This window comes from Uloborus diversus, chromosome 2 (genome assembly GCF_026930045.1).
Source record: "Uloborus diversus isolate 005 chromosome 2, Udiv.v.3.1, whole genome shotgun sequence".
Lineage (NCBI taxonomy): Eukaryota > Metazoa > Arthropoda > Arachnida > Araneae > Uloboridae > Uloborus > Uloborus diversus.
The window spans coordinates 87,094,780-87,110,884 of record NC_072732.1 but is presented as its reverse complement, the minus strand read 5'-3'; the positions used below and the strand labels follow the sequence as shown (position 1 = coordinate 87,110,884).

The 16,105-nt window shown below is 33.9% G+C and overlaps 1 protein-coding gene across 1 annotated transcript in view; it reads left to right on the top strand.

Moving 5' to 3' along the window:
* Positions 1-10,221, top strand: part of LOC129217155 (electron transfer flavoprotein subunit alpha, mitochondrial-like) — a 28,939-nt gene extending 18,718 nt beyond the window's left edge. Inside the window, exons 8-9 of the mRNA XM_054851416.1 lie at positions 6,096-6,247; positions 9,778-10,221. Of these exons, the coding sequence (XP_054707391.1) occupies positions 6,096-6,247; positions 9,778-9,972 (347 nt within the window). The 3' untranslated portion in view covers positions 9,973-10,221. The remainder of the gene's footprint in view (positions 1-6,095; positions 6,248-9,777) is intronic.
* The last annotated feature ends 5,884 nt before the right edge of the window (positions 10,222-16,105 follow it).

Genomic DNA, 16,105 nt, shown 5'->3' with positions numbered 1-16,105 from the left:
CAGATTGTAATTTCATTTTGCACGACTTTCATTGCTGAAGGTATAGCATTATAGCTTCCTGAGTGATATTTTTGTATTTTTTTAGGCTTCGTTTATCATTTTATTTCTACTACGATGTCCGATGGACATATGGTTTTCATTTTTTACGTATTATATAAGTACAGGTTTTGTTGTAGAAACAGGAGCTATTACTTTATTAATATGTTATATTATTATTAATATTACATATTTCAAAGCGCTTCAAATGACGATAATGCATCGTTATTCTTTTAGCAAATTTCTTAGCTTCTTTCGCGTCTTCAATAAACTGATTATATTGTAGACTGTTCATTTAAAAAAAAAAATAACCTCTTTAGAAAATAGAAATTTTTCAAAATTTTCACAAAAAATTGATTTGAACATATTTTTATTCTCTATTTTCAAATCCGTTTGCACAAATAAATACGCACATGTATTACAAGCAAACTGATTATCACAAATCGGTAAGACTCAATTTTAGCCGGCTAAAAGGCGGAGTGCTGAGAACACTTCGGGCTTTAACCGACTGGGCTTGGTTAGACACAGTTTTAGCCATTAAGGGGGAAACATTAAGATCTCTTCGGGCTTTAGCCGCAAAGCGTTGCTTATCCCCACTTTAGCCGGTTATAGCTAGGTTTATCTGCTATTCTTACTTTAGCCGGTTATAGCTAGGTTTATCTGCTATTCTTACTTTAGCCGTAACATATATACACTCAGGAACATTGGAAATAGCACCCCAAGAAAGAAGAATAGTACAATTGCAAAACTTTGCACATAAAAGAGTGACATCTGATATGCAAATGATCCAAGTTTGGTGTCGATGCACATGACCGTTTACCCACAGTATCGGTGCAATCGGGGAGAAAGGTGCTATATAAACCACTGCATAATTAAAGATTAAAAAATGTTATGATTACATCCCGATTATTGGAGAACCTTAATGAGTGAAGGATGCCAGGTAGGCAAGTTAGAAAACGTTTCTCACAGTTAAGCAAATTTGAAAGAGGTTTGATCATCGGCATGAAAATTGTGAGCCGTTTTGCTGCCCAGGTGGATTGTTCGAAGTGTTCTGTTAGAACACTGTTGGAGGCAGTGGACACGAAATGGTACTTACATGCGAAAAACCGGGTCAGAGCGACCAGGAAAACAACGAGGAGAGAGGATCGAAGGATCGTCTGGCAAGCGTTCGTGGATTCCACAGATACTCGTTCCATCCATTGAGAAGGAATAGATGGAGAGAGTGCAACCCTACTATCATGATGCGGCAACAGTACCGTGTGACCTGGGCAGCAATATCGAGTTGACCGTAACCGCTGAAGAAGTTTTCATTAGCTAAAGCCATGAATGATAAAATCATTTAACTGTAGAAGGGAAAAATTAGATTTGTAGCATTATTTCAGTATTGTAGTATTATAAATTGAAAAAGATACACCAGAAGGTCCAGTAACTTTTCACAGGTATGTACGAATGTTTTTTTACTTCTAAAAAAAAAACTTATCTATGCATTCAACGAGTACATATTCCGCAGTTGTCTATGATTTTTACGTTTTTGTACTGATTTTACCTATAAATGTAATAAAACATTGTATATCATGAATGCAAATAACATTTTAGTTCCATACAAACACTTCCTACTTAACTATTAATTAATTTAACGGCTCTCAAGTATTTTGTGTACATTTGCTTTGTTGGCGAGTAGCTTCTCGCCAAGTTCCTGTGAACAGTTGATGCGTTTAAAACAAGTTTTAGATTTGATTGAATTTAAATATTAGTATGCCTGCGTACGAAATAATTTCAAAATATTGATTACAAGACATAAGAATCCATAAATTTTCAGTCAATAACAAAACATTTTAAACATATATTTCTATATACCCGTCATTACAAGGAATAAACATCAAAACACATGAAAAATGCAGTTACATTATATTTTAAAGTCCGGGAAGAAGGGGAGAGGGGGAATCCAAATGACAGGTATCTGTTACTGTATTCGTTATTATTTAAATCTGGAAAAAGGTTCGCGGCGTTGCCTATGCAAGTAACAATAATTAGAAGCGATACCTTTTAGAACTTATCTTTCAGCATTGCTCAAAACTCTGTTAATCTGCTAATAATTCTTATAGGGAAAGTTTCAGTACTATTTTTTAAAAAAACACACACGCGCTCAATTTAACTATAACGATGAACAACATAAAAACTCATCACAATAATTCAGGCTGAAAACTTTCGCTTACTCACAACACAATTGATCGATCTAATGTTCGCAGAAAAAATAACATACTCTTATTTATTAAAACATGTTTCCAAAACATAATAAAAATAAATTTACGCAGACGATAAATTAAAAAATTGGGCAGTTGAATAATTCTACTTTGTTTTCTTCTTGCTTGGCTTTAATCTTTTTTAATAATATTACTTTGGAAGCAGACGATATTTTTTCACAATTCATATTCATTTGAACTGAACAGAGATGGGCAGACTTTACCAAAATAAAGAGATACTTTTAATTTTCACAAAGTGTCTCGATCCACCAGAAAATGTTTGTAAAAATTATATATAAATTAGTAATGCTAATAACTGTTGCATATTTATTTAAGTATATAGTTAAAACAGGAAGAAAGGCACATTCTAAAAACCTTCTGGTAAACAATCAACGTTTAAAAGTCAAAATTCAAGATAATAAAATCAACAAACCTAATAAATCTTTACATTATGTGCTGAAACACAATTCAAAATACAATTCATCCGAAATCAGTCCTTATTAAAAGATTTGCACTGCATATTATTTGCTACTTTGGTAAGCTTGGTGTACAACTACTGATTGCTAGTTTTGCGTGTTCGGAATCAAAGTCGGCTCTAAAATTCCCGGATTTGGAGTCAGACTGAGTTTGAAGTAAAATGGTTGGAGCAAGAGTTTGAAGGTTTTGAAACTCCCGAGTTGAATTCGGAGTCGGATTGCTTTTGGAATGAAAGAGTTGGAGTCGGAGTCAAAAAAGGCTCTAAAATTCCCTGAGTTGGAGTCGATTCTTTTTCTTTCGACTCCGCAACCCTAATTTGCTGCAGGACTGCGGAGTCGGAGCCGTACTGATTTTGGAGTTAAAGAGTCGGAGTCAGAGATCAAAGGCTTTGAAACTCCGAGTCAAAATCTGAGTCGGACTGCTTTTTGCGTAAAGGAGTCGGAGTCGGAGTTGAATGCTCTAAAGTTCCCTGAGTCAAAGTCGGTCATTTTCTTCCGACTCCACAACCCTAATTTGTAGCAGGGCTGCGGAGTCGGACTGATTTTTAAGTAAAATAGTCGGAGTCGAATGCTCTAAATTCTCGGAGTTGGTCATTTTACTTCCAACTCCGTATCCCTAATTTGTAGCAGGGCTGTGGAGTCGGACTCTGAGCCGGGCTGATTTTGATGCAAAGAGTCAGAGTCCGACGGCTTTTAAACTCCGAGTTGAAATCAAAGTCGGACTGTGTTTTAGGTAAAGGAGTTGGAGCCAGAGTCTGTTATTTTTTCTACAACTCCTCAGCTCTGATTTGTAGCCCCAACATCATAGTTAGCGCCGTCGCATGAAAAACGTTTAAAGCCAAAAGAGCGTTTGCGTGCCAAAACGCGACAACTTCCCAGAAAAACTAGTCACCTGACCTGGGAAACATCGTTTGCCAAGCCTATCCCATTGAGACATTTGCTGTCGCTCCTTCCATTAGTATTCCTTCTCAATGGTTCCATCATTCAAGCAGACATCGGGGCTGGTAGCAGTTGTTCCTTGAACTATTTCTAGACATGTAGCGCAGGTGAATCTGCAGTCCAAGCGTCCTTTTCGTGTACACCAAAACACAGACAACTCCATCTACAATGGTGCGAAGCCAGAGCGATTTTGGGTGTCATTGACTGGCAAAAAGTGGTGTTCATGTTGGCAAAAAATTTGAAATTTTGATTCTTGAAGACAATTTAAAAAGGTTTAAGAAAGTTTTAGTAACTTACTTCATTGTTATTATAAACATTGAAAATTGTCCCGTTATTTAATCAGCTTATCTAATCAGCGGGCGAATTGTCCCCTAAGTAGAAACTCCAACAGAGTGGTGTGTTTGTTTACCCGGCGCAATAATGTGATGTCACTATAACTGTGTTGAGTAACTTTTTGCAGAGTACATGTGAACAACTATTTTAAAAGGTTTCACAGTTAAAATATAAACGGTGTTGTGTTGTTACAGTGATAGTTTATGCATGCGATTCGATATACGTCACATCATCGCGTGATGGGATTGGGAAATGTACTTAGGTGAGTGCACCCAATCAATCAAGTTCTTACTCTTATTTTATTAGTTTTGATGTCGCCGTAACTGCAGTTTGGTGTGTTGCTGAGAGCTGTGTGCTCCAGTTAGTCAGTTCCATGTTGTCGAGTGGACTTCATTTTTAAAATGTTGGAAATAAGTTCGTTGTGCGCGACTAAAAGAGCGGGCAGGATCCATTGGTCACCTTGAGATAATTTGGTGGTGAAGGAAATGTAAGAGTGAAAGATTGGAGTTTCTTTCACGGAAGTTGACGTTGTTGGATATAGGCTTCACAAGGCTGTTGAAGGTTCATGCTGGATTGGATTAACAGGTATCCTGAAGTCTGGCTGGACTGGATGTCCAAGTGTAAGGGTTCTTCACCGAATGTTTTGGTTCTTGGTGTCCGAGAATCAATTTTCACGTAGGAGCATGTAGATGGATCAAGCCTTTAATTTTCATGCCAAGTATTACGGAGGGAATATCCTGAGTGGTATGAACTTTCATATTAAGTTTTACCAGGACTATTCTATTATATTGGTATTGGACTCAAGTTGAGCTGGCGTTTGACTAGTCTGTAAATTTTTGGAACTGAATGATACTGTATTTTGAAAAATATTCCTATAAATGTTTCTTGTGTGTGTGGGAGGGGAGGGAGAGTTTCAGTCATAATGTTTGTGGGGTTAAAAATAGATTATTTACCCTTATTGATATTTCAAGTTTCAAGATATATTTATTGGTATTGAATAAAATTGTTCTGGCTGTTAAATGTGTTTTAAATTTCATCCCCCCCCCCCACCAAGCAGATCACCTCACAAATTTTCCGTTAGACTTGCACCGACCCGTTTTAGTTCCTCGAACTAAATTTCATTCGCGGTAGCATATGAAGCCAACAGTTCAGTGATGAATTTCGGTTTGTTTCGGGGTCAGATGATAACCGCAATTGGGTGTGGAGGCGCTCTGGAGAAAGGTACCATTCCACCCATTCTATCGCATTACACACTGCCCGCACCCCGGGTATAATGGTCTGGGGGCAATAATCTATGATAGCCGTCCACTCTAGTTGTGGTACGTAGAACCTTAATGTGTTAGCGTTATATTAATGAAATTCTGCAACCACATGTAGGACCGTTCCTAAATGGTCTCCCAGGGGCAATTTTTCAGCAAGGTAAGGCTCGGCCGCATACAGCTAGAGTTGCTCAAGACTTCTTAGGTCCTTTTGAGACTCTTCCATGGCCAGCCTACTCCCCTGACTTGTTCCCTATAGAGCATGTATGAGATCAGCTGAAATGGTAGATGCCGCCGTGCTACTCTGTACAAGATTTAGAAGTGGCTGTTCAAAATTTGGGTCCATCTGCCGCAGAACAACCTCAGACGTTTAATTAGCTCAATGCCGGACCGTGCTGCGGCTTGTATTGAAGCAAAAGGGAGTCCAATTCGCTGTTGAAGTAGCACTGTATTTATCTCATTTCTTATCCTGTATTTGTTAAATTGTCTAGATTTTGGGATCAAGTGTATCTCACACCTATATTATTCTGTTGTATATTAAATTTCACCTCAAACCAGTGCTTTTTGGGGCGCTTTATGTTTATGCTTTTTTTTTTTTTTTTTTGCCTAGAAGAAGTTGAAAAGTAGTTGATCGCTAAAATATTTAAGGTTAAACTGAAAGAAACATAATTTATAATAATTTTACCTTAGACTAAATTTTCTGAAAAAAGAAAAAAAAATAAATGTATCATAAAGTGAAGCATAAAATATGTGCCAAAAAACAGGTTCTTAAAATTATGAAAATCAGATAATTATTATTTTTATTTTAGGTCGAGGTTTAAAGAGTGGAGACAATTTTAAACTGTTATATGAGTTTGCAGATAAAATAAAAGCTGCTGTAGGTGCTTCTCGTGCTGCAGTTGATGCTGGATTTGTGCCTAACGACATGCAAGTTGGTCAAACAGGGAAGATAGTAGCCCCAGTAAGTGACAAAAAAAAGTTTGTGTTAAATATCTAAGAATAGGAATATTTGATTTATTTATTTGAAAAGCATTCTATCTATCCACCATCATCAACACATTAATTCTATATCATTAAGTATGATTATGGGATCCCTCTCTCCAAATGGAAATATATGAAATATTTCAATTTGCAAAGGGAGATTCCATCTCATCAAGTAAAATATTTTAAAATTGTGCTTCTGGATGCCATGTGTCTTTAGAGATGAAATAATTACGACATATCACTTCAGGCAATCATTTAAAAGACATTTTTTCTACACAAAATGCAGTTTGTTCTAATTTTCTTCATTGAGTAGAACAGGAGATAGAAGACTTTTTAATTTAGTGAAAATCCAAGGCTAAACTCAAGTCAAGCACTCAGCTACAGTGCAAAATTTGAAACGTTGCAAATGACCGCTTTGCCATGCTCAAGAGAACCCTTGGTGCCCTACACCCTTGAAATCTGGTGTAAAATTAGTTTGTGCTTTTAGATGTTTTTCTTTCTTTTAAATTTTTTAGTGTGTCTATGAATCAAATTATTTTTTCTTTAAAGGTTTTATTTTGTTTGTAATGCATACATTTTATCAAATTATTCCTCCCAAACAATTAAATTATTCCTAAACCAGATCATATGTAAAGCAATCTTTCGGATTAGGGGCAGTGAGCTAGAGGCAGAGCCCTGTGGTAAAAATTAAAATAAAAAAATGCTTACAGCTTATTTAGAAATGAAAATCAATTCATGCTCAGCAGTTTGGAGTCATGTTTATTCTTTTTTATTCTTTTAAAAAGTAGATGTTACATGATTTTCCATTTAAACTTAGGGCTGGTTGGTGTAAGTGGGACCCCTTTTGAGAGCAGTTCATTTTCAAAACTTTATACAACAGTTAAAAAAGAGAGAGAGAGATAGAGAGAGAAAAAAAACTTATTGTCTTATTTTATCTTGGACCTTAAATTGTGAACAAAAGTTCATCTTTATTTTCTAAAATAGTGCTTTAAATATTCTTAATGATTATATGTTTTTAAAAATCAGATGGGTGTCCCACTTACCCCATAATAAGGGGTAAATGGGCCACCCCTCTTTTATTTAAATTTAAATCAAGCATATCTACAAAAACGGGTAAGGAGGTTTTATTTGATAAAAGATAAATTTTTAGTACTAACTGTTTTTTTTTTGGTAACAATATCTTTTTTTTTGAGATATTTACTGTCTTTTAAATCTGTGTGAGAAATTTTTTTTAAACAAAAAACAAAACAATTGCATCTGCGAAACTCTTTGAAAGCCTATAAGTCATTGGTTCCCCACCTTTTTAACGTCGCGACCCCCTTTTCACCAACTAAACAACCCGCGACCCCCTATGTGTCCCCTATGCATAGTTTATGTGTCTGTGTGGTGCGTGTATTGTGCATATGCGCACACATTGCATATATTTTGTATAATGGCTCAAGGTGCTTGAGATATTTTATTTAAGCTTAATGTTTTTATGGTAATGTAAGCGTAACATTCGCAATGATCATCCTCCGGAAATTGTACAGTAACCCCTCTTAACATCGCGCCTCATTATATCGCTCATTCGGATATATCGCTCTTTTCTTCTGTCTCCCAAATTATTAAAGCCTTAAGTAAGAAAAAAAAACTAAACTATTCTTCTGAATTTGCTAAAAAGGCAGCAGCAATTCCTGTCATCCAAATGTACATACCCGCGCAGTATATTTCAGTTTAAGATAGTCTGTAAACTACTTGACATCTTCTTTTGTATTGATACAATGCTTTTACAATGAGTGAGAGACATCAAGCAGGTGTCATACTAGCCCATGTAGAAGAGAACATACATTCTTTTAGTACAGAAAAGATTTCTGCTTGGTTGCACAAACCGGGATTTGCATCAAAGAAAGGAAGAATGATCTGGATGGGCAAAAGAGTTTTCTGTAAACAATGTGGTTACTTTTACTTTTCACATCCTTTCTACAGCAAGTCAAACAGAATAAAAAGTCTATTGAGAATAAAAGGGTATTGGAATGCTCACTCTTATCTCACGGTAGCTCAGATCATGCCATTTGATGTTTTTAACTTTCTGATGGTGAAAATTTACGTAAATTTCAATCTTGTTTAAATTTGTATAGGTGTGATAGTACATTTGTGAACCACATCGAAACCATTAGAAAATCATGTCAAAATTTCACGAAGTTGAATTCCTAAAAATGAAGTTTTTGCCAATTTTTAACAATGGGGAGAGGGAGATGGATCAGGGATGCTCTCTAATTTTTCAAAAATGAAAATGATATGTCCTAAATAAACTCAGTTGTAGAGAAAAGGAGAAATTCGGGCAAACTTTCCTCAGAAAATTTTTTAATTTGAGGTTCAAAAAAACGCAATTATAGGTCACTTTTGTAAACGTTGAGAAATAGATTTGGGTTGGGAGTCTCTTCCCCCCAATATTTTTTCAGAATTGAAGCTCCAAAAACAAAATTTTTGACGAGTTTTAATGATGTGCGTAGGGAGAAGATTTCGGATAATCCCAAGGACATTTTTCGAATTTTAAGGCCAAAAAACAAAATAGTAGATTAACTTTGATGACAAAGGTTCGGAGACCCTCATCCAAAATATTTTTTAAATTTAAGCCCTAAAAACAAAAAAATTTTTACGATCTTTAATTATGTGTGAACAGGCATTGCCCTGGAATTTTTTTTCGATATTAAAAACCAAAAAACCCATTTCATGGCAATTTTTGATGAAGTTAGAAGACGGGATGGGATACAGGGCTTATCCCTGGAATATTTCCAAAATTAAAATTTAAAACACCGAAATTGAAGTTTCAAAACAAAATTTTAGACTATTTTGGACGATATTAGAAGGCGTGAATTCAGAAAGGGAGAGGGGAAAAAAATCTTCGTTCATCTTTAAAAAATTTTTTTTCAGTGTTTAACTGTCAGATAGATTAATTAAATTAGGGGAAAAAAGCACTTACTAGTATAAATAATATCTATCTTGAACAATAAAATCATATGAAATTAGGAACACTTAAATTTTGTGTGATGAGATGTCTGGAACTCAACTGATTTATTTTATAACAAACGGATACTTACCTTTGAACCTTATTACTCACCTGAAAGAAGGGAGTTAGACGTAAACAAATAACTAAGTATCATGTTTTGGTTTATTTTTTACATTATCTCAATACCAAAGTTTAGAATTTTGAACATGACTTTTGTCCACTTAGCTTGTACTAATCGAAACACTGTGAGAAGTGACCTTATAAGCGATTAATGTATTATGACCTGACCACATATCCGATAAGACACAACATAGAATTCCTATTCAGTGAGCCGGGGAAAAGTGACCTTATATGCGGGGTGACCTTATAAGCGAGTGACCTTATATCGAGGTCTGACTGTATATACAAAACCAAACACCAGGATGAAATTCAACATGATGAAAATATAAAAAAATTTAAGTTTTTGGGAGGCGACTCACTTTTCCCAACCAACCCTAATTTTCCTTTCTATTTTCAAGGAATTATATGTAGCTGTTGGAATATCTGGTGCCATCCAACATTTAGCTGGAATGAAAGATTCTAAAACTATTGTTGCTATAAATAAAGACCCAGAAGCTCCTATCTTTCAAGTAGCAGACATTGGTTTGGTGGCTGATCTCTTTAAAGCTGTGCCTGAAATGACCGAAAAGATTGATTCATACTTAAGTAAATGAAGGAATATTTCAAAGTTTCTGTTACATGAAGATGAAAATTGATTGTCTTTATGTAGCATGATTAAATTTTGACATGCCATTTTACTTTTAGCATCAGATATTTATAATGAAGCTGTATAAAGTGTTGTTAAATAAGCCGGATATTTATAACATCTTCTTCAATTATTCAAATATTTTTGTATGATAATGCAAATCTATCCAGCAATGTAAATTTCATTTTATGAATTAAAATAATTTTTTATCATTTGCTTTGTTTTTTGGATTTTTTTTTTCAAAATAATCAACCTAACAATATTTTTCATTTCTTAATTTTGCTAGTTAAAATTCAAGAGGTAACTAAAGCTCTGGTTTCCTAGGAGCGAAATCGGCAAGCTTTGGCATCGCTCCTCGCCGAGGGGAAAACTTGATTCTTCTATGCATGAGCGCCCAAGCTAAATCAACGTCATGAATGGCCACACTGGAATCACTTGACTTTGATTTCAGTGTCATGGTGAAAAGAGACACCGAAAATTGGCGGTTTCGCTCCTAGGAAACCAAGGCTTAAGCCAATTGGCAAAGTTTGTGTTGTCAGACTTCGTAGTGGCTTTGAAAAAAAAAAATCAGCACACTTTTGATATTTTTGAAGTTGGTAATGTACATATATAACCAGTAAATGGAATAACATACAATATTAGACTCTTATATTATCTCCATATATCACAATGAAAGGTGCATCAGATGTAATAAAATTTATGGGTGCATGTTTTTCTTTCTTTTTTGTACTGGAAACATTGGCATAAAAAATACCAATGTAAATTGCAGGGCTCCCAACTGTTTTTTTTTTTTGAAAACCTGCTATTAGTTTACACTCTCCCTATGTAGATATATTTACATTTCTTCAAATTTTCAGTTGTTAATAAAATACTTTTTATTCATTGACTCAAGTTCAAATACAGTTTTTTCAAATATTAAAATTCAATTCATTAATTTTAGTAGTAGGCATTGACTTAATTTTTTTTTTTTTTTTTTAATTTATAACTTGTTTTGTTTCAAGTCTCTAAATTTTCCCAAAAGGTAAAACAGTTAGGAAGGTCAAAAATACTGATCTTACTCACTAATACTGACTAACTTTAGCATAATAATTAGCAATATTATGCATTGTAAAATGGATGCTAGTTTCATTTCAATGTAAGGCAATGCCTAATTTGTGATATAAACCTAATCTGGTAAAAATTTTGATTAAGCTCCAAATTTTTATAATTACTATTTGATGATGAACAGAGACAGATACAATTGTAAAATCTTAATAGCCCAGAAAACTTTTAGGTGTCAGACAAATTATTTATAAGAATTTAAGGGAAAATTCAGTGCAACATGGCTACTGAACAACAAACTTATAGTTCAGAATCCTGCAAGAAGTTGATTGAGATTTGGATTAGAATTCTGCTGAAGAAAATAAGCCCAACAGGTCTGGATTCTATACATTAAAGCAGGGGTTCTTAACCTTTCAGACTCTATGCCTCCTACCCCCCCCCCCCTGTCCCATGTACAAAAGGAAATATACAAATAATATAATACAAATGTTACAATAGGAAACTGAAATTGATTAGGATAACGGCAGCCAATTATCCTCATATATATACAATAGCTGATGATCTGGTAACCCGTATGTTTCAACAATGAAACTCTCGCCACGGCATGATAATTTGATAATATGTTTTGGTAATGTTCAACATGCAGGGAAAGGCTTTATTGTGACAAGGCTGAACTCGATCCAGTGACTTAATTGTTTTACTGGTAAGACTGTGCCATTTCAGGGGAATGAAGAAACGGAAAAAATGGTCAACAATGAACGCTACCTACTGGAGTTAGGGTTATAATTTCAACTATCAAAATATCATCAAACAGGCAATGGCTTCGTTCAAATTTAAAAGCAATTTTTACCCATCATACCTTGATGGCCAACTTTCTAGTTAAGTAAATATCTATATAATTTCACACACAAAATAGCTAAGCTCCATAAAACTTTATTTTAAACATGTTATTAAAACATAAAATACAAGAAGCATTTTTTTTTTTTTTTGAAAAAAACTAGCAGTTACTTTCACAACATCAATGAGATGGCTGATACTGTTATTTAATGTTCACAACTGCTACAAAATTGAGTAAAACAATTTTCTTTTCCTTTATACACTCACGCCTCCCTTGAAATTCTTTTATGCCCCCAGGTTGAGAACTGCTGCTTTAATGCAATACCTAATAAAAACAAAATAGCCAAATTGTGAACTGTCTATTGTCGAAAGCGGTGAAAATAAAATCTTTAAAATGATGACTCACTTATGAAGTTTGGTAAAGTATTAAAGTTATGGTGTTTCAAAAATAAGGTGTTTTTTTCCCATTATGCTGTTCAGGAATATGAACTGCTAATGAAAAAAAGCTGAAAATTCTTATCGATTAAGCTCTTTTAAAGTACAATAATTATTAGTTTTTTTATACTTTATTAAATAATTATGCTGCAAATCCATATTTTTGTTTTAGAAAATATTTTTCTTCTCTGCATACTCTGTTCTCACCATCAAGCAAAGAATTTTGAAGGTAGGCGCATTTGCCTACATATAAAGTCAACCTTAAGGAAAGACAAGTGAGAACTAATTTATCAAAGAGGATTATTTATTTCTATTTTCCAAAAATGTTCAGGATGTAAAAAAAAATAAAAGGGGGTAACAGTGAAGTAGTTTTATAATCTTTTCTGGGTACAGAATTGATCACAAAAGCATTACAGATTATGTCCCGGAGTAAGAAATTTTCGTATTAAAAAAAAAAAAAAAACAAGGAGATATTGCAATCCTAATATTGGATATGTGCCCTTTTGAACGAAAACCTGAATGTTGAGAGTTTCAATTTCACTAAAACTCCGATATTTCACCAACTCATATTCTCATATCGAACTTAAAACTAGTGGAACAGGTTTTGAACATGTGTTCTTTTGAATCAAAAAGTTACAAAAGTTTGAATCAACAGATACATGCAGGATAGCCCTTTTGCTCAAAATGAAAATTGTAGAGGACGGATTTGGGTCATTCTCCAGAAAATATAACTTTTGAACGCAAATATTTTTCAATTTTAAAACCTTTTGCTTTCTTTTTTTTTTTTCTATTTTTACATGAAAGTGTTACTTACTAGAGGTAACCATTAACAATGGCCCAGTGGCTAAGTTCCAATTATTTTACTCATAAATAAAAAAAATTAAAAAATTCATTGTTCACGGAAAAAAAAAAAAAAAAACTTTTAATATATAAGTAGTAATTTTGTTAATTGTGCAAGCAATCAACTATTTTAATGATTTGTGGGAATATAACATTAAGCTCTCTTAATCAAAGTATGGCCTAATTAGTAGTTTCAAATACATGTTAAAAAATAGTATTTAGTAAATTTGAGGATATACTGGAAATTTATAATTTTGGTAGAATGCCTATAATTGATGTACTTCTCCTCCATTATTCATTTTCACCTCAGAAATGACATTGACAGGCCGAGGACTGCTGATGGCCTTTAAAAAAAGTGAGAAAGGTGACAAATTTGAAAACAAAGGTGACTAAAAGGTGACAAAAAAGTAACTAAAAGGTGACCAAAAGCAATTTGTTAAGAACTCAAAAAACAGAAAAGGATTATCCCTTTTTACTGACTTTTACCAAAATAGCCTATATATTTATGTAAATTATACTTGTTAAGATTTCTTTACAATTTTGGAAATGAATATTATAGGGCTAGAAGTTGTAAAATAAAAATTTTAAGAAATTTTCAAAAAACTTTCAGTGTAAACTCTATGTAACCTTATTATATATATATATATATATATATTTAATCAACATAATAAAGCTTGAAATTGTGAAGTAAAGAGCAAGATGATGCATTTCTTGAACATATAATTTATGTTATTCAATCACATTTTTAGTATTGTTTTTTTCTCTTTTTTTAGCTTGTTGAAAAATTATCAGCATTCTTTCTTTTTTCTTAGTAAATACAAAGCATAAATATTAAATCGAAAGTCTTGACAGTAGAGAATAACTGAGAAAACCAATTTGAAAAATCAGACTTTAACAAAATGATAATTGTACTTACAATGCAAAAATAAAATGATGTTAAAGTACGAAACTGAAAATATCATTTCATATGCCTGAAAATGTTCATGATTTTTTCTTTCTTGTTTTATTTATTTTTTATTTTTTTAGCTAGCTCTGAAAATATTCCATGACATGTCCATGGGAGGTAAAAAATGTAGTGATAAATCAAGTTATTAATAAATACAAATACAAAAGTGACGACCAGCAACAGGCTCTGGGCCCAGCTAGACTGGTCCTAGTCAATTTACAATCCCCAACTTATCAGGCTTAGGAATAAAAAATAATGCCGAATAAGCAAGAATGATGTCATGGTCTCTTCTGATTTGATACAAATAGGGGTGATAAAGATAACGATGTGAGGGTACTTATGTTTTTTTTTTCAATCGGGACTCATTTGTTAGATGCATTGGTTGCTTTTTTTTTTTTTTTTTAACATAAATTTATTCCTTATTGAATCTAGGAAAATAATATCACATTTACCAAAAATACTGTCGTAGTGCATTTTGTTTCAAATAGGTTTACAGCAGTTTTTTTGTTCCAATTCAATAAATAAATAAATAAACACTAACCGCCACTTATAAAATCTCTGGATTATAAAATCAGCAGCTTTTTAAAATGAATGTGGAAGAGTCAAATCATTACATTACCAAACCATGTTAAAACCGTACTTTAATAAAATCAATCTCGCCGTTACATAAAATAAAGCTTTTAGCTAACATCTGCTTCTAAAAGCTTTATTTTTACTGGAACTAACCATATAAAGCATTGAAACCTAACAAAAAAATTTCAAAGATTCTCTGAGACACACCAAAAAAGGAAATGTTAAGAAATGTTTACACAGACCAAGTTCACTTCACACTTGCACAACAAAAATAAAACCCAAACTAACCATTTCTGTGCAAACACAAAGTGAAACTATAAACACAAACCAAAACTTTTCACTTTTCCGCGCTCAAAGAAGACATCGAGGCACGCCTCCTTAACCCATGACCCCTTTTTCAAATCGAACCGCTTGTGGCTGCTTAGTCGCGACTTTCGAAGTCAGTAAAAGTAAAACAAGCAAGTAACACGCCTGAGAGATGAGCGTGAGATTCAGAGACTTCAGATGAAGTCATTTGATAAACACGGAAGACAACTTGCATTCGATGACCGCTCACTCAACAAAGGTTGCGTTCGACGAAACTCACCGGTTGACCAGTAACTGGTTACTAACCGAAGCGTTCTATGATCAACCGGTTACCACAGCGGTTACCATTCTACGCAGTTGATTAGCTGATTAGAGCACGTGATCATTAGCTGTCACGTGATTAACTAACCGGTCGCTCTCGGTCGAGCTCGTCGAGCGCAACCAAAGTGTGTAGAAACAAATTGCACAGCTGAACTTTATTAGTCGAACAACACTCTGTGGCCAGAAACATGATAGGAAACAAAATGGCGTTTAGACGAGACTTGCGGAAAATACGTCTGACGGTGGAAGGAGGATAGAAAGACTGGTTCTGCTCATAGGGTGCAATTGCAAGCAAAAAAAAATCCTGGATTTTCTGGTAGCATAGCTATTTTTCTTAAATAACAAGGTGGGGGAGGGGGCATATTTAATGCTACTTTTTTAATTAATTTCACTGTTTAAGCTAGCATTCAGATACTTTTCAAGGATTTAATTATTTCTTTTCAAGGATTTAATTATTTAAAAAAAAAAATCTTAAGACATTTCAAGAAAGGTGAGAAAGGTGACAAAAGTTGCAAAAGGTGACTAAAAGTAACCAAAATTTCAAAAGGTGAGAAAGGTGACTGACTCCTCGGCCTGCATTGATAAGGTGATTCGCGGAGGTGAGGAATTTTCCTTTAATATAGGATTAATAAATACATTTTTTAGGGAATTTTTTTTCCTCGTTGCTACAATCTGCACATGTTAAGCATATGAAAACATGTTCACTTCTTTTTTTACATTAATTTACATCCCTGAAATTCAAGTTCACAGAGGTGAGAAGTCAGAATAACCACACTAAATTTTTAAAGTAAAATCTATCTTC